Here is a 24,279-nt window from a genome sequence, read left to right as displayed (position 1 = left end):
CACACACACACACATGAATGAGGCAATAACTATAGGGTTCAATAGCAGCAATAGATTTTACTCCGCCTCCTCCACTCCTCGTCACCCCACACACACACAGACACACACACACACAGACACAGATACACACACACACACACACACACACACACACACACCGAAACAAATGACACAAAACAAACCAGCGTGGCCCTGCTGGGGCTCAAACAGCTGTCGGCTCTTTAACAATCAGCAGGGAATTCGCAGCTTTTTGTAAAGAGAGACAGGAACCAAACACAGAGCTGACTGAATGACACAGCAAAACGAACCTGGTGGAAACATTAAAACCGGTCGGTCACATGGGATTAAAAAAAAAAAGGCTTTAAGAAGTTCAACAGCGATCGAGCCTCAGACTGATTAACAAATATCATAAAATAACTAGAAAGGATGCTGCTGGTGGATTATAAGAAACCCTAAATTAAGAAATATCATAAGAAAGAGATACCTCCCCTAACCCATAACTTACTACTTGAATTGGGCACAACTAGTTATTTAAATGTTCATCTTTCAGACCCGATCTTGTTTAAATATGTTGGGCTGCACCTAACGATCAATAAGTTTGGTCTATAACATGTCAGAAAAAAAAGGTAAAAACTGACAACAGCATGTTTCCTAAAGCCAAGGTCTTAAAAAAGAGATATTCATCACTGACGACTAAAAAAATATTCACATTACAGAAGTGGGAATCGGAGGATTTGGCATTTAAAAAAAGTGTATCTGGAGGGCTGAGTCTTTTTCACACCTTAGTTGGATCTCTCTCTCTCTCTCTGTCTCTCTCTCTCTCTGACTCTCTCTGTCTCTCTCTGACTCTCTCTCTCTCTCTCTGACTCTCTCTCTCTCTCTCTCTGACTCGCTCTCTCTCTCTCTCTCTGACTCTCTCTCTCTCTGACTCTCTCTCTCTCTCGCGCTCTCTCTCTCTCTGACTCTCTCTCTCTGTTTCTCTCTGACTCTCTCTCTCTCCCTCTCTCTCTGACTCTCTCTATCTCTCTGACTCTCTCTCCCTCTCTGTCTCTCTCTCTGACTCTCTCTCTCTTCCTCTCCCTCTCTCTCTCTCTGACTCTCTCTCTCTCTAAATCACTTATCTGTCCCCATCTTTAAATCCCGCCTGAAAACGCACTTATTCTGAGTGGCATACTCTGTGTCACACTAACTATGCAATCTCATTCTTATTTATCCATTGTACTATTGCACTCTGTAGTCACATTCATATTTATTTATTTATCTAAAACTTCCACATTAATGTTAGCTGATTTATATTGTTTGATGTTCTGTTGTTGTTTTATGTGAAAGGTGCCTTTAAATAAAATGCATTATTATTATTATTATTATCATTATTATCATCATTGTCATCATCATCATCATCATCATCATCATCATTTTGCCTTTAGCCTGCACTCTCCTCTGTGTCTTGTCACAGCTTTGGAGCCGAATCGTGACAGCAATTCATTTTCTATCAGTCTCATGCTATTAATGAACTCATGGCTGCAGCTTTAAATATATCTCATAACTTCCAGTGTGCCTATTATCACACTGTTGTAAATCTATCTGATTTTACTTACATGTCTATTCCTCCTTCCATGTTTATAAAAGCTCTTGAGTTCATATGTCGATTTAGTATGTGCAAAAACTATACAGAACTAGAAAGCACTGCAGTCGTATAAATATGTTATTCTTATATTTTAAAAGGCGGTTTAAATGTTTAATCTGCATTTGGACATGAACCAAAAACACACATACTATTTTAACTACTACTATTAGCACACACCTTTCTCACAATATTTACTAAAACTTGTTTTTTAAACCTTTCCAAACCAAAAGCAGGTTTTTTTTTGAATATCTTGCTAACAAAAATACGACTTTTCTTGAAACCTTTAACTTTATTTTCCATAAATTTATGCTCTTGCCATTTTAAAAATGCAGTTTTTCCTCTTGAGTTCATGTATAATCACTCTGATGTTTGAGTTTTTCACACATAATTTTAACAGGATGTGATTGAATGTACAGCCATTTAAAAAAGGTGTAAAATGGCCTTAATCTAATCTTTAAACCCTTCTAAGAAGTATTGATTGAGTATTGATTGTTTTCACTCTGACTCGTTTTGAATGGGGAAGGGGGGTGGGGGGGGGAGTGGATCTTCACCTTCTTGAGTTTCTCCACCATCTCCTCGATGTTGAGGTCGGAGTTGTGCGCCACCTTGTTCTCCATCTGCGTCAGCCACTCACACAGCTCCTTGTTCTTCTCGTTGAAGATGATCCACGCGTTCAGACGGTCCGCGATCTCCTGTTTACGCAGAGACACCTGACGCAAAGAGGATCGGAGCAGAGAAATGAAATGAGCTTTATTACTTTAAGATGCTTAGAAGCTTAATCTCTTTCCTGTTATTACTGATACACATGCAGCTGGTTTTATTTTTATATCAGATTAATGTCACTGCTGCTGAATTAAATGATAGTGGACAGAGACTCAGATAGTAATGAGCCATACGACGTACTTCCTGTTCCTGTAGATTTATTATACTTAATAAATAAAGTGACTCTGATCATTGGAGCTCTGTTTAACCCTCCTGTTGTCCTCGAGTCAAGGAAGGAAGGGAGGAAGAAAGGAAGGAAAGGAGGGAGGGAGGGAGGAAGGGAGGAAGGAAGGAAAGGAGAACAGAGGAAAGAAGGAAGGGAGGAAGGTAGGTAGGGGGGAGGAAAGAAAGAGAGAAGGAGGGAGAGAGGAGGAAAAGGAAGGAAGCAAAGAAGGACAAAAGGAAGAAAGGGCGATGGAGGAAGGAAAGAAGGAAGGGAGGAAAGAGGAGGAAGGAAAGAAAGAGAGAAGGAGGGAGGGAGGGAGGAAGGACAGACGGAAGGAAGGAAGGAAGGAAGGAAGGAACAGTCAAAACAGACGGAAATTAAAGACCTGTTAAAAGGCGGAGAAAACAGACTAGATTTAAAACATTTGATGGTGGGAGATGATAGCACAAAAGCTCAACCACCTTTACATGTCACATGACTATCTGGGACAGAAAGGAGCTGCTCATCAGGTTATATTAATATTTTAAGAGGACAGTGGTGAAGCTTTAAAAAGTAAAAATGTACAATGATGCTAAAATGGGAGTACTGTGGCATCATTTTTTGGATTTAGTTATATCAGGTGAAGACAGGAAACTGTAGTCTGACTGACTCCAACACAGTGGACGCTTCATTACACCAGAAAATAGTGAAGACACTTGTTTAAATTTAAAAAGAGGAAATACTGAAAGGATAAAGACTTGTTAATTACAGTTTATATTGGGTTAAATGTGCTCCTCCAGTTTAAAGCAGCACACAGTAACTGTCCTAAACTCTCAATAGGAGGCTTGATGAGGATTAGAGAGTCACACACAGAGCTGCACGTGCAAACACACAAAGCAGCAAACAAACACACTGAGACAAAAACAAACACAAAGACAGTAAAAAGTGAAAGTCAGTATCACTATAACCCCCCGCCCCCCCCTCCCTAAAGCCCCCCCTCCCCTAAAAAAACTAATTTAAGTACTAACGCTCTTCTTCCTGAAGCTCATTTCAACATATCACTCCAGTCACCATCTGTTCCTGCAACACCCCTCTATCACCCCCCCCCCCCCCCTTCTCCCCCTCCTCCCCTCCCTCGCCCCCCCTTTCAGACCTGTTGGCCTCTTCAGACGCCCTTTAAAAACACTCAATAAGATTTACTAACTTAACTGCTCGGTAATGGCTTCAACTTTTAGGACCGATCACTGAAAAAACAGACAAAGAGACTCCACATTAGACGCAGGATGCAGATGGAAATGTAGGTCGCAGGTTGTAAATCGCACACGTGAGAAGTCAGATGACTCTCTGACAAAGAAAAATGAGTTTCTGCATTTAGCCTTTAAAAAACAACAACTTTCCCCTCTCTCTCTGTCTCTCTCTCTCTGTCTCTCTGTCTCTGTCTCTCTCTCTCTCTCTCTCTCTCTCTCTCTCTCTCTCTCTCTCTCTCGTTAGCTCTTCAATGATTATCCCTTTATACGCCTGGTTTACATTACACCTACAGGAACACAGAAAAGTTCATTCTCAATATAGGTCACCTCACCAGTCCCTGTTATTTTAGGCCTTCCTGCAAACTTTATATCAACCTTTACACCAGAGACCCCTTCCTTAACCCTTACATACTGTTCAGGGTCTAATTTGACTCATTTTTTACATTTGAGAGAAGAAAAAAACATTTAAAAACTTTTCTTTTTTGCCAGAAATTTGACGACTTTTCTTCATGTGAGTCAGAATATACAAACAAATGGAAATATTTTACTTTCTAAAAATGTTCTAGCGGCTCTGATATGACAGATTACACACAAAATGATGTATAGAGGGTAATTAAGAGGTGATACTGAGAAAAGCTTGAATATGAACAACATATAAGGGTTAAAATGACTTTTCTCTGCCCAATAACACAAAACTCTTCAACCTCTTCAATGGCAGGACAGTTAATACAAACTCATGCTGTCTGAACCCGCTTTGAAAACTCTTGTAGTGGAGATCTTAACGTTTCCAAAAAGATACCTCATATGAAACATGTTTAAAATGCAACTGTTATATTTCCATTTTAAAGGAAGGTTCAGCCAGTATTCAAACACGATGTTGCTTCACTGAAGAGAAAGTTTTTCTAACCCTGAAGCTTCTTAGAGGAGAAACTAAAGAGAACCAGATGTTAAAGGGTTAAAAATGAGTCTCAAAGGAAGAAGGAAGTTTGGTGACTAATGTTAAGTCTTGCTTTTGATTTAAATTAAAGCACCAGAGAAGCATTGATACTACTTTCCTTGCTTATTTATCTGACATTCTTCTACACTGAAAACAACAACTACACAAAACTAAAGTCAAGCTTACATAAATATATTTTAGACATTTAGTTAATGTCTAAGCAAATAAATTCAATATCATCAGAACCACAAAAAATAAAATACTAGTGAGGAATACAAGAGTTCAGCTTTGAGTGTATACTGAAGTGAAAGCAGCTTGTTCAGAGTGAGTGAGTGAGGTATAAAAGGTTGATGATTAGAGGAGCAGAGGAGAGTCTGTTTTTAGCTTTAGACAACATGACAGGAGCGTGCACACTAACCTTGAGGCAGAGATCCTCCCACTGGCAGTGCAGGTGCTCCACCTGCTCCTGCAGCAGCAGCACGTCGTCCGCTATGATGTACTGGGACAGGTCGGTCTTCATGGTGCTCAGCTCCGTCAGGCTCTCAGCCCAGTCATCCAGGGAGTCCTCGTTCTCCTGCATACCATAACACACCGAAACCACCGCCACCACAACAACAATCCGTCAGGGATCCCTCTCCACTCCACAGCTCACTCTCACACTCACAGCTACTCCCTAATGTCTCTGCAGGCCGGCCCCCTTTGTCTCTCCCCGCCCAGCCGGAGGATTAAGGGCCACAGGCAGACGGCTGCAGCGGGCCGGTCCCGGCTGGGACGGGGGAGGGGTGATGTTGGAAAGGGGGGAGGGGATGAGACTGAGGGAGGGGTTGGAGGATAAAAGGCTGTGATGGGTCAGAGAGGATGAGTTGGGAGTCAAACCTGTTTCAACTTGGCTTTGCTCTTAAGAGGAAGTGAACGTTTTCCTCCAAACTGATAAGAAACTAAGTGGCTGCAGGCTGAATGTGTGTTTGTGGTTCCTCTGCTGTTGATTTAGTAGCAGAGCTTTCACACAGAGACAGCTTTATAATAGCTACATCAATATAAACATGCACATTAAACTATTTACTCTTCAGTCATTGTGGTCATATCCATAAAGAATCTGGCCCTAAAAATAATTAAGGTATAAGTATGAAAAGTTAACAGGAAGTCTTATATTAAAACTAATGTAATAAATCACTGAAAAGTAAAAGTCCAAATACATCACAACAGCTCTGACAATCAAAAATAGTTAGTTTTGCTTTTTAGGTGGATCACTCCCAAAAAACAAGAGCAGGTCATAAAAGGGTTAAACTAGGAGGAAAATTAGATTTAATAAAATTCAATTTACACGCTATGTAATTTTCTGTCTTTAATTCTCTAGCTTTTTTTTTTTTTTTTTTTTTACTTATAGGGAACTCTTTCTTCCTTTCTTTCTTCCTTCTCATGTTTGACCTAATTTATTTTCTGAGCATTCATCATCAGATAAACACACTGCTGCTGTAAACTAAAGTGTCTCCTTGCAGCAGGAAACATATTCACTTTAGCATGTGAGGAGAATCGGCATCTATGATCTGTTTTAAGATATATAAAAATACATAATAATCATTTTATACTTCTACCAGAGTTGAATTACATCGATATTCTTAAAATGACATCTTCTCTTTCAGTATGAATGTAAAAAAACAAACATCATTTTCATCACTTTTTTAGGTGGAGTGGAACTTTAAATAGAGCAGTCAAAAACATTACATACATACAGTACACAAAATTAAATGAAGGTGTAAATGTTAATCCATATGAGTAATAGTTATAAATGTTTTTTGTTGCTGATATTTGCTTAGCTTGTATTTTTATTAACTCAGATTTGTTTCTAATTTGTATCTTTCATTTCAAAATAAGATTCTTAACTGTGTGAAACTGTGAATATGTCTCTCTTTCAGTGACATTAAAGGAAATTCCTTCAAAATTACAAAAAAAATCTGACTCAACACAGAACCCAAACTCTTCAGTAGAGAGTCTGAACTGCTTTAGAGGAACAAATAATCATAATATTTGAGGATATAAACAGAAAATCCTCATCTGAGCACAAGCTGATGGCTAAATTAGTTTAATAAAAACCTTTCTAGTTCCTCATTTACATTAAAAATTCATTCAGCAGTGACATGTTGTGTGTTTCTCTACCTTGTTGAATTTCTCGGCGCTCTGCAGCTCGTCGTCAAAGTCTGGCATCGACTCGTTCAGTCTGGTCTTCACGTCTTTCAGCTGCAGGACGCTGTCGGCCAGCTCGGCCTCGCAGCGCTCCCAGTTCTGAGATAGAAAACAATCACACAGATCAGAGCAGAGCAGAGCTGCAGATTCTTTAACCCTCATGTTGTTTTGACTGTTCCTTCTTTCCTTCCTTCTTCCCCTTCTCCCCTCTTTCTTTGCTCCCTCCTCCTTCCATCCTTCCTTCTTTCTTTCCTCCCTCCCTACTCCTTTCCTTCCTTCCTTCCTTCTTTCCAAAATTCCTTCCTCTTTTCGTCCTTACTCCTTTCCTTCTCTCCTTCTTTCCTCCCTTCCTTCCTTCCTCCTCTCCATACTTCCTTCCTCTTTTCCTCCTGCCTCCCTACTCCTTTCCTTCCTTCCTTCCTTCCATCCTCCCTCCCTACTCCTTTCCTTCCTTCCTTCCTTCCTTCTTTCCAAAATTCCTTCCTCTTTTCGTCCTTACTCGTTTCCTTCCCTCCTTCTTTCCTCCCTTCCTCCTCTCCTTACTTCCTTCCTCTTTTCCTCCTGCCTCCCTACTCCTTTCCTTCCTTCCTTCCTTCCTTCCTTTCCTCCTTTCCTTCTTTCCTTCCTTTCCTTCCTTCCTTCTCTCCAAAATTCCTTCCTCTTTTCGTCCTTACTCCTTCCTTTCCTTCCTTCCTTCCTCTCTTCTCTCCTTACTTCCTTCCTCTTTTCCTCCTTCCTCCTGTCCTTCCTTGACCTGAGGACAACAGGAGGGTTAATGAGAGTAAAAGGAAAGCAACGACTCTTCTATTGTCTTTACTTCCTAAATGCATCGTGTGTCATTGATTAGAGCAGATGGGATTAAGTTGGCACAGAGAAACCATCAGATCCAAATCCAGACCCGTTAAACACCAAACAGTTAGAGAAGGCAGCTGAGGCTCAGTATTGTTGTGTCTCGTTGTCGCCTGCTTAAAGGAACCCTGCAGAGTTTCTGACCTCTAGTAGTACTACAGAGCTCACACACAAACACACACACACACACACACACACACACACACACACACACACACACACACACAGTCCGACCAATGGATTCACTTTATTCCACTGAGCAACAACAACAACGACGGTGCACCGACATTTGCATCATGTAAATAAATGCAGGGGTTTAAAATACTAGGAAATGCTTTTAATACATACAAGACGTGTATAAATAAAATTAACAAAAAAAAGAAAAGGAAGGAAGGGAAGAAGAAGGAAGAAAGGGAGGGAGAGAGGAAGGAAGGAAGGAAGAAAAGGAGGAAAGAAGGAAAAGAGGGAGGGAGGAAGGATGGAAGGAAGGAAGAATGAAGGAAAGGAGGAAGGAAGGGAGGGAGGAAGGATGGAAGGGAGGGAGGAAAGAAGGAAAGGAGGGAGGAAGGATGGAAAGAAGGAAGGAAGGAAGGAAGGAGGAAGGAAGGAGGGAAAGAAGGAAGGAAAGGAAGGAGGAAGGAAGGAGGGAAAGAAGGAAAGGAAAGAAGGAAAGGAAGGAAGGAAGGACGGAGGAAAGAAGGAAGGAAGGAATGAAGGAAGGAAGAAGGAAGGAAGGAAGGAAAGGAGGAAAGAAGGAAAGGAGGGAGGAAGGATGGAAGGGAGGAAGAAGGAAGGAAAGGAGGGAGGAAGGAAGAAGGAAGGAAAGGAAAGGAAGAGAGGAAGGAAGGAGGGAAAGAAGGAAAGGAAGGAAGGAAGGAAGGAACAGTCAAAACAGACGGGGTCAATTTGACCCAGGAGGACGACAGGAAGGTTAAATGGAGCCATAAAGCCTGCAGCCCTCTAGAGGATATAAGCAGTATAGAAAACTGATGGATGAATAACACAGGAAGTTGTTTCTCTCTAGTTACAAACGAGTCATAAATGATCAATAGTTTGTACTTTAACCAAATTATCTTTTAGACTTTAATAATATTCTCTTCAGGCTAAATCGAGACACTTTGCAGCTTGAGCCAAACAAACAGAGATTAGGATCAATAGCAGGTGATGTAACCGTGTCGAGGGATGAGCAGCACAGCCCTCTCTCTGCTCCTCTCTCTGACTTCAACACATCATGTGTCTTCAATTTCATCGATTTTTTGGTATTTCAAGTGAAATCTGAAACCTTTCCATTCTTCCTTTTATTGACCCGGAGGCCACCGGTCAGGTTTCATAAGGCTGAACCTCCACCGATAAGAGTCTTATTACAGTCACAGCTGATATCATATCTTAATGGGAGGAGATGTTGAGCTCTGAGATTCAATTTCTGCCGCATCAAAAACATGATTTAGTCTCAGAAAGAGAAGAAAAGGAGACTCAACTCAAGGCTGGAAGCTGAATAACAGAGATTTTCTCCAGTATAAAGCAGTAAAATGTTGAATTACATGATTCATTTCAGCTCTTTGTATAATCAGCTTAATTATCTATCCTCTCAGCTCTAAATAGAAGCTCTTATAGTTTATTTCAGACCAAGTTTTGAGTCCAAACCAGTTTAAATAAAGTCAATTCAAACCAAATCAATCCCAATCAACAGCTGGAACCAAAACATAATCAAAAAGAGAGCTGATGGAGTTACTTCCTGGCCAAACTCAAGATAAGACCAAATTAAAACTAAACACAAAAGAAGTCCAACATTTCAGAAAAGTGGTCGAGAATACAATTGCTCTTATTTTCCTCAAATCATCAATCAATCATTCAGTCTATAAAATCTATCTCACATTTCCTCAGAGCCCAAGATGACCTTAAAAATGTCTTATTCTTTTCTGACAAACAGCCAGAAAATCAAATATATTCAATTTACTCTAAAGAAAATCTTCACTTTCAGAAAAGTGGCCGAGACTACATCTGCTCTTATTTTGTTCAAATCATCAAAGTGAAAGTTTCAGTGGTGGGATAGAAACAAATCGAGGAGAGGGAGAGAGTTCCTAATTTTGGGGCATCAATGGAGAAGACCCCCCCCCCCCCCCCCCTACAGTTAGGAAATATATTGTGGAACTAGAGGTATGTAATATTTTAGTTTTGTGTTTTTAAATCTGTCAAAATTTGCTCTGATTCTTTAGTATTTTATGTTTTTTAACGTGCAAACAAAATAAAAAACAGACAAGAAATTAAGTCAGATTCAGAAAGTCAGAAAGCGCTTAAAATTACCAGGACAAGTGAATGCATCGCTAACAAAACAGTACAAAAAAACAAAAAAACTCTCTTCCTTTGTTTCTAATCTGATAGTCAAAGCAAATGATTACCACAAAGGGTTAATGACTACCAAAAATAAAAAAAATAAAAAAACAGAGAGAGAGAGAGTTGGTAATCTTTAACAGCATCTGTAAACTATTATTTCCCAAAAAAAATAGTAGTAGTAGAAAGTTAAAATGTGTTAACTAGCCACTGGTGTCAACTTCAGCTTCAAAATGATTCATAAACAATCAATCATTCAGTTTATAAAAATATATCTCACATTTCCTCAGAGCCCAAGATGACCTTAAAAATGTCTTTTGTGACAAACAGGAAGACAATCAAATATATTCAATTTAAAAAAAATAAAATCTTCACTTTTCTGAGAAGCCGATTCATCAACTAAACCCATAGTGAGTTATATAAGATCTCGACAGTACCTTGACGATGGCCTCGGTGAGCTCCATCCTCTTTCCCAGCAGACTGTGCAGGTTGTCCCACTCCTCCTGCAAGGTTCCCAAATCCGCCTGGAGCTGAGTCTGGGTCTCCTCGTCCCCCATAGAGAAGAGCTGCCGGCCGACCTCCAGAGTGTGTATGAAGCTGCACTGATACCTCTGGAACAACAGCTCCGTGTGCTGAGGATCAATAAAAAGGGAGGACGAAAAAGAAAAAGAAAAAAAAAGAGTGAAGAGTGGCTTTTATTAGAAGGGAGGAAAGAGGAAATAAAGAGATCTACTTCCTCTACCTTCACTCACACTCAGTTCAAATCTCTTCACTCCTCCTTTGATAGTAATCAAAGACTTGTTTCCCTCGTTCATTACTCTTTGTTTTTATTTAAATGCAATCAGCAGCAGTCCTTTTTTTTTCATTCTTTTAAATCTCAAATCAGCCTCCTGCTGGTTGAGCTTGAAGCAGCTGGTAGTTTCTGTCACTAAAGATTGATTTTACTCTGAATAAATAAACCACCTGCATCATTCACAGAGATTATCCTTTTGATCATTTCTGGGTTTGTGAAGGTCTGAAAACTGTAAAAAGTGGTTTTTAAAAATCAAGGGCAGAGCTGGAAATGAATGAATGTTTGTTGAGTCTTTCCATCTTAGAAATACTACTTTTGATTTGTGGCAAATATGGAAAGAAAAAGAACCTGATTAACTCATCCTCCTTCCGCCATCAGAGCCCCCATCTCTTTTGACTGTTCCTTCCTTCCTTCCCTCTTTATTTACTCCTTCACTTCTTTCCTCACTTCCTTCATTCTCTCCTTACTTCCCTCCTTCCTTCCTTCCTCCCTTCCTTCCTTCATTCCTCACTTCCTTCCTCTTTTCCTCGCTCCCTCCTTCCTTTCTTCCTCACTTCCTCCCTCCCTCCCTCCTTCCTCTTTTCCTCCCTCCTTACACCCTTCCTTCCTTCATTCCTCACTTCCTCCCTCCCTCCTTCCTCTTTTCCTCCCTCCTTACACCCTTCCTTCCTTCATTCCTCACTTCCTTCCTCTTTTCCTCCCTCCTTTCATTCCTCTTTTCCTCCCTCCCTCCTTACTCCCTTCCTTCCTTCCTCCCTTCCTTCCTTTCATTCTTCCTTCCTCATTTCCTTCCTCACTTCCTTCCTCTTTTCATCCCTCCCTCCTTACTCCCTTCCTTCCTTCCTTCCTTCCTCCCTCCCTCCCTTCCTTCCTTCCTTCCTTCCTCCCTCCCTCCCTCCCTCCCTTCCTTCCTTCCTTCCTTCCTTCCTTTCTTTCTTTCTTTCTTTCTTTCTTCCTTCCTCATTTCCTTCCTCCCTTCATTCCTCACTTCCTTCCTCTTTTCATCCCTCCCTCCTTACTCCCTTCCTTCCTCCCTTCCTTCCTTCCTCCTGTCCTTCCTTGACCCGAGGACAACAGGAGGGTTAACGTCTATATAAAACTCAGTAAATGTGCTTTCATGGCATTGTGATGTACTACAGTCTCACCTGGAGGTCCTGCAGGGAGCGTCGGAGGTGCTGCAGGCTGCAGCTGGCCGGCCCTGCGGGGGGGAGGAGGGTCTGAGTGTCCGACAGGAACCTCTGCAGCTTCTTCAGGCTGCGGCTGTACAGGTGCCAGTGCTTCACTAACCCTTCCACTAAAGAGCGCCGCTGGTCCGCCCGCTGCACCGCACCCTGCCAGTGCTCCTTCAGCTGGGCCAGTTTCAGGATGAAGTCACTCCTGCATGCATCAAATGAAAGATTTACTATATAAAAGACACCGTTATTATTTAAAGGATAAGTTCACAATTGTTCAAGTTAAAACAACATTCAGGGGCCCAAATGAAGTCTCAGTCTGAACTCTGAAGTATCGAAGTATCCTCAGTTTTAGTTTATCACCTATCAAAATAAAACACAAGCTACTAACAACTGATTATCTTTCCCTCTCTTTATGTTACTCAGTGGATTCTTCCTACCTGTCCTCCACCTCTCCTCTCTGCAGCAGATGAAGAGCTTCAGTAATAACTGAATGAAGGATCTGATGACCGGTGGACAGCTCGGCCTGGAAGCGCTGAAACACCAAAATAGAACAGGATTACATCTGAGTGTTTCTGTCGAGTCTTTCAGTGAGTCTGTTAATAATCATGTATGTTACCTTGTGTGTACACAGCTGCTGTCTGAGGCCGACGTACGAGCCGGAAACGTCCACGGCCAGACTGTCCTCCATCCTCTGCAGGAAAGACATCCAGCTCTCACACTTCTGCTCAAAGCTCTGGTGCCTCAGAGCCTCCGTCTGCAGCTCACTGCACACAACAATACATCATCAGTACATACAGTCATGTTTGATCATGCATTTTATCACAACTGTATCTGATAGTTTCAATCTCATAAAAGCATTGATTATTATTTAAATCCCCACCGTTAGTACATGTTTAAATTTATACATATTTCACAAGGCACACATCAAAAACAAACACAAGATATAAAAAGATAAAAGCAGCAATAAATAATAGCAGCAGTGGTTTATTCAGCACCAGAAGTGCATGTAGTGCATGTTTAACACAGTCTGTGGCTGTGTTCGAAACCACAAACTTACATCCTACACACTACACACTAAAGGACCAGATAGTAAGCAGACCGTTTACACTGTAGTAAACTACACAATAACCCACAATGCATTTGGTTCCTACCCGAGCTGAAATCATCAGGCTGAAGCTGATTTCATTTTAGCTCTAACTCTGTAAATAAACCACTTTATCCACATTTCTAACCTTTTTAGGAAGAAAGTAAAGTAGCCCTTTAGATCCACAATGTGACGCTAATCTGTCCAAATAACACCTGTTTAAAGTTTTGTTCCTGAGAATTCGGAGCCACTCAAGTTAGCCGTAGCGAGTAACACACTTCCTGTCATTTTCATAAAATAAAACACCTGTTGCCTTTTATTATTAAGAAAACCATAACGATAGAATTGGTGCTTTTATTTTGAAAACAGGAAGCGAATATACCCTCGCTGTAGCTAGGTGATCTGTGACGTTTGTATTTTGGGTTTTTATCAGAAGTTGCGTTGCATCTTGGGTAATGTGAGTGTGAGTAGTCAGCTCTTGATGCATACTCTGCATTTCTGGAGAATCTAGTAAACCATCCAGGAACTTCTCACATACTCTAAATCACATACTACGCAGTTGAAACACACTACATACTTCAAATGACGTCAGAATTAGTACGAGTAGTAGGAAAGTATGAGGTTTAGAACAAACCCTTTATCTGTATTGAGGTACATTCACATTTTTATTCACATATTCCCACAACCACACGTTGAATCAGGCATTAGTTCCCAGCATCATTCATGCATTCATTCATTCATGCACAGCTCTCCTCCCTCCTCTGACCTGCAGGCCTCCTCGGCTCTGGCGGAGGCGTCGGCCCAGCGGTGGTTGAGGTGTTGCAGGCGTCGTGCTGCAGCGTCTCCCAGCGTCAGACTGCAGCTCAGCTCATTCAACACATCCAGGTCAGCAGACAAACCGCTCAGCTCCAGCAGCCCAGACTGCAGACATATGGTGACACTCAAGAGACTCAGAGGGATCACAACACAGTACAGCACACACTACACATATGATCTTGTGCCCTCCTTTAGTCATGTAATGTTTCTCTACTTCTTCTTATTCTTCAAGTGTTCTGCAGTTTCTCATCTCATTGGTTTCTATTCAGAGCTGGACACAAACCATCTTCTCCCTTCACGTCTTATTTTTGATAATTCTGCATAAAAATCTACATCTACATCTACATAGTGAGTCCTAAAATTATTATTATCTTCTTAAAACTAAGTCATCTATCACCTGGGTGTGATTATTTAAAACCTGCGTTGACTAAAAATAAACTTTTTAAAGAGATTTTAGATTTAAAGTTCATTCTTGACCTTGGAAACATCCATTAGTCCATTTTTATTACCACTTATCTACTAGAGGCTCACAGCTGGAGCCACATTCAGCTGACACTGGGAGACAGTATTAAATTAAATATTTAAATATCCACATTTACATTAAAAGTGAGCAAACTCAATCTACTGAGGATGATGATCTGATAGATATAGATAGATAGATATTTATAGATATTTATTTATTGTCATTGCATATAAAGCACCAAAAAAATCAGCATAGAAGGGGGGCATAAATAAAGGTTAAAGTAACAGATAATGCACAGATAAGTAACACAATAATAAATAAATAATAAAAATAAACGTAATAAGGATAATAATAATGTTCAGGTAATTTGCATTTGTCCATCTAACTCTAGCACTTGTACTGTGCAACGAAGGGAGTCACTAAGTGAGAGATTATTTCCTTAACTTGACACAGAACAAATTAAATAAAGATTGACCTGATTCTGGGACAAATAAACCCTGTAACAAGTTGATTTGTACTGAAAATGCTTTAAAAAATACGTCAAAACAGAGTGAAAATACAGTTGAAGTGACTCAATGTGTTGCCCAAAGAACACAAAACCTTTCTATCTAACAATATTAAACTCTAACTCAAAGCATCTCTCTGGTCCAGCTTGTTACTGGGAACCAGAGCACAGATTAACTCCATTCATTCATAAACTCCATTCATTCATCACGCTGTCTCACCTGGTCTGCTGAACCAGCCACATTCTCCAGACGCTCCTGCCAAAGCTCCAGGTTCCTCTCCAGTGAGTCCAGGATGTTTTCCACCTCCTGCAGCCGCGTAAGCTCCTCCTACACGCACACACACACACACATGACACATGGCACACGGCCATATGTGTGTTAATTAATAGGTCACTGTGACACTAAGTGCATTTACTGTGGGTGGGAGTTGAGCTTACATCAGAGAGAATGAGATAAAAAATAAAAATATAACAGAAAATACAGCTCATGTGTGGCTTTACTGTTTCTAATCTATGAAACTGACAATAAATAAAAGATAAAATCCCATCAATTAATTAAAAACAGCCAAATTCTGCATTAGTTTGTGCTTCAGTGAGTCACCATGGATATGAAATCCCACAAACAGCCTCATTCATTCATTGAGTTTGTACCTGCAGCTGACCCAGCTTCCCTGACAGAGTTTGGCTGAGCTTCAGGATCCCACGTGACAACAACCGGCTCTCCGATTGGATCAGACTGGCAGCCGAAGCTTCCAGGTGGCCAATCAAGTCCTTGGAGGCCTGAAGCACCGCCTCCAGGTCAGACTGCAAAGTGTCGGTCCTCTCCTGGAGACTCTGCAGCAGGGAGGTAAAACAAAAAGAGACACTTTAACCCTCCTGTTGTCCTCCAGTCAAGGAAGGAAGGGAGTAAGGATGGAAGGAAGGAAGGAAAGATGGAAGGAAGGAAGGAAGGAAGGAAGGAAGGAAGGGAGGAAGAAAGGAAGGAAGGAAGGAAGGAAGGAAGCTGGAAAGAAGCTGGAAGGAAGGAAGGAAGGAAGGAAGGAAGGAAGGGAGGAAGGAAAGAAGGATGGAAGGAAGGAAGGAAGGAAGGAAGGAAGGAAGGGAGGAAGGAAGGAGGGAAGCTGGAAGGAAGGATGGATGGACGGAAGGATGAAAGGGAGGAAGAAGGAAGGGAGGAAGGAAGGAAGGATGGAAGGGAGGAAGGAAGGATGGAAGGGAGAAAGAAAGAAGGAAGGAAGGAAAGGAAGGAAGGACAGAGGAAAGGACGGTAGCAGGGAGGAAGGAAAGGAGGAAAAGAAAGGAAGGGAGGAAGGAAGGAAAGAAGGACAGAGGAAGGAAGGAAGGAAGGGAGGAAAAGAAAGGAAGGGAGGAAGGAAGGAAGGAAGGAAGGAAGGAAGGAAGGAAGGAAGGAAGGAAGGAAGGAAGGAAGGCAATGCTACTGAAAAAATAAAGCATTACTAATTTTTTCAGATTTTTTGATTTTTTTAGAAAAGGAGGATTTAGGTTCTCTTAATGACTGTGAGTTTCAACACTTTACTTTCCAAAACATGGAAATGTGTCATAAGTGTGTCTGACATCAGTTTTAAAACAGGCTGTAATCTCATCTGGTGGAGAAGGATGATTGGCTGGAAGTGAACAATTTAAGACATTGAATTTCAGTTTCATCACTTGTCTGAAAATGAACCTTCTTTAAGTGCAAATATTAAAATGGAACCACAATCATGCTGTCATGTTCTTCAATAAATAAATGATAACAGACACTAAGTTTCAAATTAATTAAGAGTTTGCGAAGACTAAAAAGTTGAAGCCCAAAAAAAACAAAAACATTTTGAATGAGACAAAAGGGAAAATGGAGACAATTTGATTTTTTTCTTCATCCTCCTTTATTCTTGTTTTTATATCCTCACCTGAACGTTGTGTATCTTGACAGCGACCTGCTCAGCTGTGTCGTAGTGTTCGCCCGCTCCGCTCAGCGTAGACGTGGCATCGCTCTGCAGCGTCTGCAGGCGCTCAGAGAAAGACTCGGCCAGCTGAGCGTAGTCCTCCCAAACCTGCAGCACCTCCAGACTCCTCTGCAGCTGCTGCTCCAAGGCTTCAGACACCACAGTCCAACTGGAAAAAAACTTTCACTTTAGATCTTTATATTTATATTTTTCCAGCAAGGAAGCATTAAAACACAAAAGTGCTGATATAATACACACAATTCAGACAATATAAGGATGTTTGTTAAAGGCAAAAAGAGCGACAAGAAGAATAAAGAGATTAAACATTAAGTATTGAAGTGTGTGAGGAATTAAAAGGAAGCTTATAAAGTAGGGATGCTCCATATTGACTTTTCTGCCGATATCCGATATTCTCCAACTCTTAATTTACCGATATATGCAGACTTTTTACACCAAAACTATTAGATAACAACATAACATATCTCCTATTGTGGAATTAACACATCCGCTCCACTGGATGCAATCATAAATGCAACATGGCTTTCCACATGTAAACACTGTCTGTGCAAAATAAGAGAACAACTTCAACTTAAGTTATGGGAAAAAGTGCCAATATGTCACTTTCATATTTATTATGCTGCTTTACAGTCACTGCAAATTGCAAACTTACTATCCGTAAGACACACTTGGAAATAGTTCCAAACCACACAGACATAAGCCCCGTTTCTGGAGGCGGGACCTTAACAGGAGCGTCCTCTCACTCGCTCCTCTCAGCTGTTGACTGTTGTGTCTCCAGCAGAGTAGCACCCAGATAGGACCCACCGCAGCCATCTATGGCTCTGGGACCCACCGGACTCTGACGGTGACGTCACAGAGGAGACCCGCCGAAATCACAACCGAGAAAATGACAACGAGGAGGTAAACCTCGTTTCTGGTTTGTGTGTTCGTGTACATGGCGGTGGACGCTATGAACTTGTTAGCAACGGTTAGCCGCGGTTAGCGACGGTTAGCGACCCACGAGTCTAGCGTGTTGTTGTTGTTAAACGTTATCATGCGCGCGCCGATAAAAGTCCCATGCTGCGTTCATGCAGACTCGGAAATGCTGAAGCCTACAGAACACACATCGGTTATAAAACCCCGATACCGATATTAAATTTTTAAGTAAATATCGGCCATCTGTAAAAAAATAAAATAAAAGGCACATAAAAAATAAAAGTTTATTTTAACATAATAGCGAGGCTTCAGTCACCCAAATGAGTCAAATCAAGCTAATTTCTTTCAAAGTTACTGACCTCTTTTTGACATTAAAAACATTTAACCTCCACAGAAACTACAGACTTTGTGGTGCTAAGGTATCTGGAGCTTTCTAGAAATTATCCTACCTGTCCTTCAACTGGAAAGGTAGAAGTTAGTGATCATATCTTTGTGTGTTTGGCCGGCTCTGTCTCACCTGTCTAATTGTCTGTCCAGCAGCACAGTGAGGAGAGCAGCAGCAGCAGGACTGATCAGACGGAGATGAGAGACGGTTCGACTCAGTTCATCCCACTCTTCCTCCAAAGCTTCTGTCTCCTCATGAAGAAGCTGCTCAGAAACAGAACAAAAGGAGAAGAATTTATATGAATATCTTTATATACACACACCTAAATGACAAAATTTGCCCCATATGAGTGTGTTCTGATTTTTTAACTCTTACTAAGATTACTTGTCTATGATTTGGAGAAAATCATGATCAGAAACCAACAATGACTTTGGAAGGAGAGGCAATGCAGAAAGTCTAGACATTATTCTGACTTTATTCACCCGTTCATCCATCTATTAACTACTTCCATCAATCTACCAGATACACAAGTTATTCTTCACACTGCCACAAGAGAGCAAATTAATGAGTAGTTTTAAACATGTTTTGCAATTATATGCAGGCATTTCTGACCATTTTGTTTTAATTCTGCTATAATAATAATAATATGGGAAAATAATACATTTGGATTTTTTAGTAAGTAATAATTACTGAAAATGTTATTATAGAATAATTACAGCTTGTAAAAATATCATTTCAGTCTTCATGCACACAAATACAGCTGAAAAATGTGACAAATAAGTATAATTATAATACAGCTTATTTACATGTAAAGTGACTTTATACGTACTTGTTTTTGTGCTTTTTGTTATTACGCAGTGGTGGACGAAGTACACAGACCACGTACTTGAGTAGAAGTTGAGATACCTAGTGTAAAATATTACTCCAGTAAAAGTGAAAGTGCTCCCTTTAAATGTCGACTTGAGTAAAAGTATAAAAGTACTTGGCTTCAAATGTACTTAAGTATCAAAAGTAAAAGTAATTTGGTGTAATGTAGTTCCAATGTCTTGGTATGTCCTTTATACACTCAATCAAGTCATTTAAGGTTAAAAAGCCCACTAACACCACCCTGAAAACAAAATGTTTTCCATTTGTGATATCTGGTATTGATATCTTTTGAAATTATCATAAGCACATCATACTAAATGGAAATCACCTGATTAGGAATTAATAGGGAGGGGGAAAACCACACTAGACACATATTTCTTTAACTTCCATGTGTTGGCAGGGCAGGCTACTGGACAGCGAAACTTTGTCAAATGAATGCTAATAGAGATATGGATGGAGGAGAAGGCAAGTTGGGACAAGTAGCCAGGTAGGGGGCCGGGCCAAAACTGCTCGACACACGATGTGTTCTGATTGGTACACTTGCGGTGCACGTTCATTTGGACCTGTCACAGCAGCCGGTCATGCATGCATGTTGTGGAAAGGAACATTGAAAGGAACGACAGGTTTTTGGAAAGTAGTTGAGTAAAAAGTAAGATTTTCCTCTTCCAAATGTAGTTGAGTCAAAGTATAAAGTCTCACAAAACAATGATACTCAAGTAAAGTACAGATCCGCTAAAAAGTTACTTAAGTACAGTAACGAATTACTTGTACTTCGTTACTGTCCACCACTGTTATTACGTACTGTATACTAAATATATTAATAATTCACAGTTCATTAAAAATAAATAACAGAACGTCAGCAGTTTCAACTGGTGGTTCCTATTGTCTCTACATGATGTATAAAAAAGTAATGTTGATATAAATAAAACATAGTCGTACTTTAGAAGTACAAAATAAAAAAAATCATTTACCACTTTATATGAAAGCAGAGATTTACTACTCTTTATTTTTGAAGAATGTTGGCTGTATTATAATCTAAAACGAGCCAAACCAAAGTCATTAAGATCTTTATCTGGCCTTTAACCCTCCTTTTGTCCTTGAGTCAAGGAAGGAAGGGAGAAAAGAAGGATGGAAGGGAGGAAGGAAGGAAGGAAGGAAGGAAGGAAGGAAGGAAAGGAGGGAGGGATGAAGGAAGGAAAGAAGGATGGAAGGGAGGAAGGAAGGAAGGGAGGAAGGAAAGGAGGAACAAGGAAGGAAAGGAAGGAAAGGAGGGAGGGATGAAGGAAGGAAAGAAGGATGGAAGGGAGGAAGGAACAAGGAAGGATGGAAGGGAGGAACAAGGAAGGAAAGGAGGAAGGAAGGTAGGAGTGAGGGAGGGAAGAAGGACAGAAGGAAGGGAGGAAAGAGAGAAGGAGGGAGGGAGGAAGGAAGGACAGACGGAAAGAAGGAAGGAAGGTAGGAGAAAGGGAGAAAGGAAAAGAGGAAGGGAGGAAAGAAGGACAGAAGGATGGGAGGAAAGAGAGAAGGAGGGAGGGAGGGAGGACAGACATTGGGTAGGAAGGAAGGAAAGAATGAACAGTCAAAACAGACGGGGTCAATTTGACCCGGGAGGACGACAGGAAGGTTAAATGTCTTCATATCGTGCAGGTTAACCGTTCGTACCTGCAGTCTGTCATGGAAATGTCTGTGAGCCTGCAGAGATAACGAAGCACCGCTGAGATAATCCAGAGTCAGAGATGTTCTCAGTGTTTTCAGCATCATTTGATTCAGTCTGTTCTCCACACAGTCCCACAGCTGCCGCGCCTGGATCAGCCTCTGTTTAACACACTTATTCTGTGGAAGAACAAACAGGAAGGAAGTGAGAGCTGCTAAAAACTTACAGTCGATGTCACACCTGTCTGAAACCAATTACATCAGGGGGGTCAAACTCATTTTCATTCAAGAGCCACATACAGACCAATTTAATCTCATGTGGGCTGGATCATTAAAAAGATGGAAGGAAGGAAGGAAGGAAGGAAGGAAAGAAGGAAGGAAGGAAAGAAGGAAGGAAGGAAGGAAATAAGAAGGGAAGGAAGGAAAGAAAGAAGGAAGGAAGGAAATAAGAAGGGAAGGAAGGAAAGACAGGCAAAAGGAAAGAGGGAAGAAAGGTAGGAAAGACAGATGGAAGGAAGGAAGGAAGGAAGGAAGGACAGATGGAAGGAAGGAAGGAAGGACAGATGGAAGAAAGGCAGGGAAGGAAGGAAGAAAAGAACGAAATAAGAAGGGAAGGAAGGAAAGACAGGCAAAAGGAAGGAGGGAAGAAAGGCAGGAAAGACAAATGGAAGGATGGAAGTGAGGAAGGACAGATGGAAGGAAAGACAGAAGGACGAAAGGGAGGAAGGACAGATGGAAGGAAGGAAGGAAGGAAGGACAGATGGAAGGAAGGAAGGAAGGAAGGACAGATGGAAGGAAGGAAGGAAGGACAGATGGAAGAAAGGCAGGGAAGGAAGGAAGAAAGGAACGAAATAAGAAGGGAAGGAAGGAAAGACAGGCAAAAGGAAGGAGGGAAGAAAGGCAGGAAAGACAAATGGAAGGAAGGAAGTGAGGAAGGACAGATGGAAGGAAAGACAGAAGGACGAAAGGGAGGAAGGACAGATGGAAGGAAGGAAGGAAGGAAGGAAGGAAGGACAGATGGAAGGAAGAAAGGAAGGAAAGATGGAAGGAAGGAAAAGAACACAGGAAAGAAAGTGGGCCACATTGGACCCCTAGGCGGGCCGGTTCTGGCCCGTGGGCCGCATGTTTGACACCCCTGAATTACATCAATCTATTTATGCTCACACAACTTGACTTACCTGCTGCATGAGAGCTGCACAAGTCTTAGAGGAATCATCTATCTGATGGATAAAGTCCTGGCTACTGATTCCTTCTCCGCCATGTTTGTCTTTTAACTCCTGAAGAGCTGCAGATTTGAGCTTGATCTTCTCCTCCAGATCCTGAAAACACCACGGACACAATATTAATATTAAACATGTATTATGACATTAATAATGGGTTTAAGGCAGAGGTGTCAAACTCATTTTAATTCAAGGGCCACATACAGCCCAATTTGATCTCATGTGGGCCGGATCATTAAAAAGATGGAAGGACGGAAGGAAAAGAATACAGGAAGGACAGATGGAAGGAAGGAAGGAAGGAAGGAAGAAAAATAAGGAAGGAAGAAAAATAAGGAAGGAAGAAAGGGAGAAAAATAAGGAAGGAAGAAAGGAGGACAAAGAAGACGGAGGAAGAAAGGAAAGTAGGAAGGACAGACGGAAAGAAGGAAAAGAGGAAGAAGGAAAATGGGCCGGATTGGACCTCTCCGCAGGCCGCTTCTGGCCCACGGGCCTCATGTTTGACACCCCTGGTTCAAGGGTAGATAGCTGCTTATATATCCTTTAATTTAAATCCAGTTAAATCCATTTATAACTATCATGAATCAAACAAACAAATCTGCAGAGTGTAGAAGAGCATTGAGCTATTCTGATTATACAGATGTCAGAATCCAGATGTGACTGCTGACCTGACAGATGCTGATGCTCCTCTGCAGCTCCGTCAGGCTGCTGGGTTTCTGAGCCGAGTCGATCCAGATGTTCTGATCTGTGATCCAGCTGTTGATCTGCTGCAGCCGCGCCTCCCGCTCGGCTCTGCTCCTCAGCTCCTGATCCACCTCACGAATCTGAAGTTCAACAACAACCACGAACACCGTCAGGATGTTTGTTCATATTGTCAGAAACTTGAGATGGCCAAAAATGATGATTTCATATAATTATACATCATCATGAACACAATAAAATAGAAGATCCAATTGAGTGAAAACTAGATTAACTTTGGTTATGAAAAAGCAGAAAATTGGTACATTTAATAGGTTTTAATATAACTATAATATAACTGGCCCTGTGAACTCACTATTACTACAAGTCCAAAAACATAATCAAAAAGTCATAATCAGACCACTTTATGTACTTATTATTATTTATATGTATTTTAAAGAGCCAGAACACAAATTAAAAAGACTTTAATTTACACTTCACTTCTTCGTTAAATACAAATCAAATTAATTCAAAAACTGCATTAAACTAAAAGTTATGACTAATGTAAAACTCCTTCATATAATATTATTTTTCTGAACTGAAATTAAAACATTAAAAAATATATATATACATGTATATGAGTTGCATTTTGAGAAAAAGTTAAGTTATGCTCCGTTGTTACATTCAGATAATCCCTCTCCTTCTCTAAACCTTGATCCTGATGCTCTCATCCTTTCCAGTTATGGGTTGATGTCAGAAATGCTCATTTTAAAATAAAGCAGGCATTTATACTACTACACAAATTATGGTACATACTTATTAAACCAATTATATGTTAATATGCAGCCTTAAATAATCACTCTTTGGTCTTCTGACCTCAGAGTTGAGCGTTTCCTGCAAACAGAGCCACCGATGGTTGAGAAGACTCTGCTCCTCTGCAAACTGGTTGTGTTCATATCGCCCCCTCTGGTCATCATCGGTACTACAGGTCTGTAACGGCTGGTTCACAAAGTCCAGTGTGGCCTGAAAGGCGGATATTTCTGCCTGATACTCCTGAGAGACAGAGAGAGAGAGAGAGAGAGGGGGGGGGGGGGGGGGGGGGGGGGGGGGAGAGGGAGAGAGAGAGAGAGAGAGAGAGAGAGAGAGAGAGAGAGAGACACACACACAGAGAGAGAGAGAGAGAGAGAGAGAGAGAGAGAGAGAGAGAGAGAGAGAGAGAGAGGCTCAGACACATACAGGTAGACTAGAGGACAGTTTAATTTACTTTTAATTAACTGGTAATTAATTTAAAATTATACAAATACAAATCCTGAAATGAAGACAGGTTCCTCACAGTGTTAATTGACACAAAGCAAAACAATAACCCCTCCATCTATTTTCTACATCCATCAATCCTGTTCAGGGCGACGAGGACAAAACAGTAAAATTAATTAATTAGTGAGTTCTTCTGAGCTCATAGAGTGAGTTATTGACTGTAAATAAAGATAGATGTCATGACATGAAGCCAAAAGTGAAGCCAAAACTATCTTGATCGCCCCCTAGTGGCTGGCTGCAGTACAGCTCATAAGTCCCGCCCCTTCTCCATATTAGCAGATGGGACATGAGACAAATTTTAAAAATCAAAGTACACGACAAATAATTTTTTCTAGTGATGTTTTCTGTCATTTTAGGTTGTTCTGATCACA

The 24,279-nt window shown here is 41.0% G+C and overlaps 1 protein-coding gene across 1 annotated transcript in view; it reads right to left on the bottom strand.

Moving 5' to 3' along the window:
* Positions 1 to 24,279, bottom strand: part of syne2b (spectrin repeat containing, nuclear envelope 2b) — a 203,614-nt gene that overhangs the window by 45,560 nt on the left and 133,775 nt on the right. Inside the window, exons 71-86 of the mRNA XM_053336226.1 lie at positions 23,471 to 23,617; positions 22,585 to 22,740; positions 21,878 to 22,018; positions 20,709 to 20,879; positions 18,312 to 18,442; positions 16,826 to 17,030; positions 15,570 to 15,752; positions 15,139 to 15,246; positions 13,901 to 14,055; positions 12,667 to 12,814; positions 12,488 to 12,582; positions 12,021 to 12,252; positions 10,520 to 10,714; positions 6,876 to 7,001; positions 5,137 to 5,292; positions 2,179 to 2,337 (exon numbers count right to left, since the gene is read on the bottom strand). Coding sequence (XP_053192201.1) covers positions 2,179 to 2,337; positions 5,137 to 5,292; positions 6,876 to 7,001; positions 10,520 to 10,714; positions 12,021 to 12,252; positions 12,488 to 12,582; positions 12,667 to 12,814; positions 13,901 to 14,055; positions 15,139 to 15,246; positions 15,570 to 15,752; positions 16,826 to 17,030; positions 18,312 to 18,442; positions 20,709 to 20,879; positions 21,878 to 22,018; positions 22,585 to 22,740; positions 23,471 to 23,617 — 2,508 coding nt within the window. The remainder of the gene's footprint in view (positions 1 to 2,178; positions 2,338 to 5,136; positions 5,293 to 6,875; positions 7,002 to 10,519; positions 10,715 to 12,020; positions 12,253 to 12,487; positions 12,583 to 12,666; positions 12,815 to 13,900; positions 14,056 to 15,138; positions 15,247 to 15,569; positions 15,753 to 16,825; positions 17,031 to 18,311; positions 18,443 to 20,708; positions 20,880 to 21,877; positions 22,019 to 22,584; positions 22,741 to 23,470; positions 23,618 to 24,279) is intronic.

Source organism: Scomber japonicus, chromosome 16 (genome assembly GCF_027409825.1).
Source record: "Scomber japonicus isolate fScoJap1 chromosome 16, fScoJap1.pri, whole genome shotgun sequence".
NCBI classification, from domain to species: Eukaryota; Metazoa; Chordata; class Actinopteri; order Scombriformes; family Scombridae; genus Scomber; species Scomber japonicus.
The sequence above is the reverse complement of the archived record's forward strand: the minus strand, read 5'-3'. Positions and strand labels throughout refer to the sequence as shown.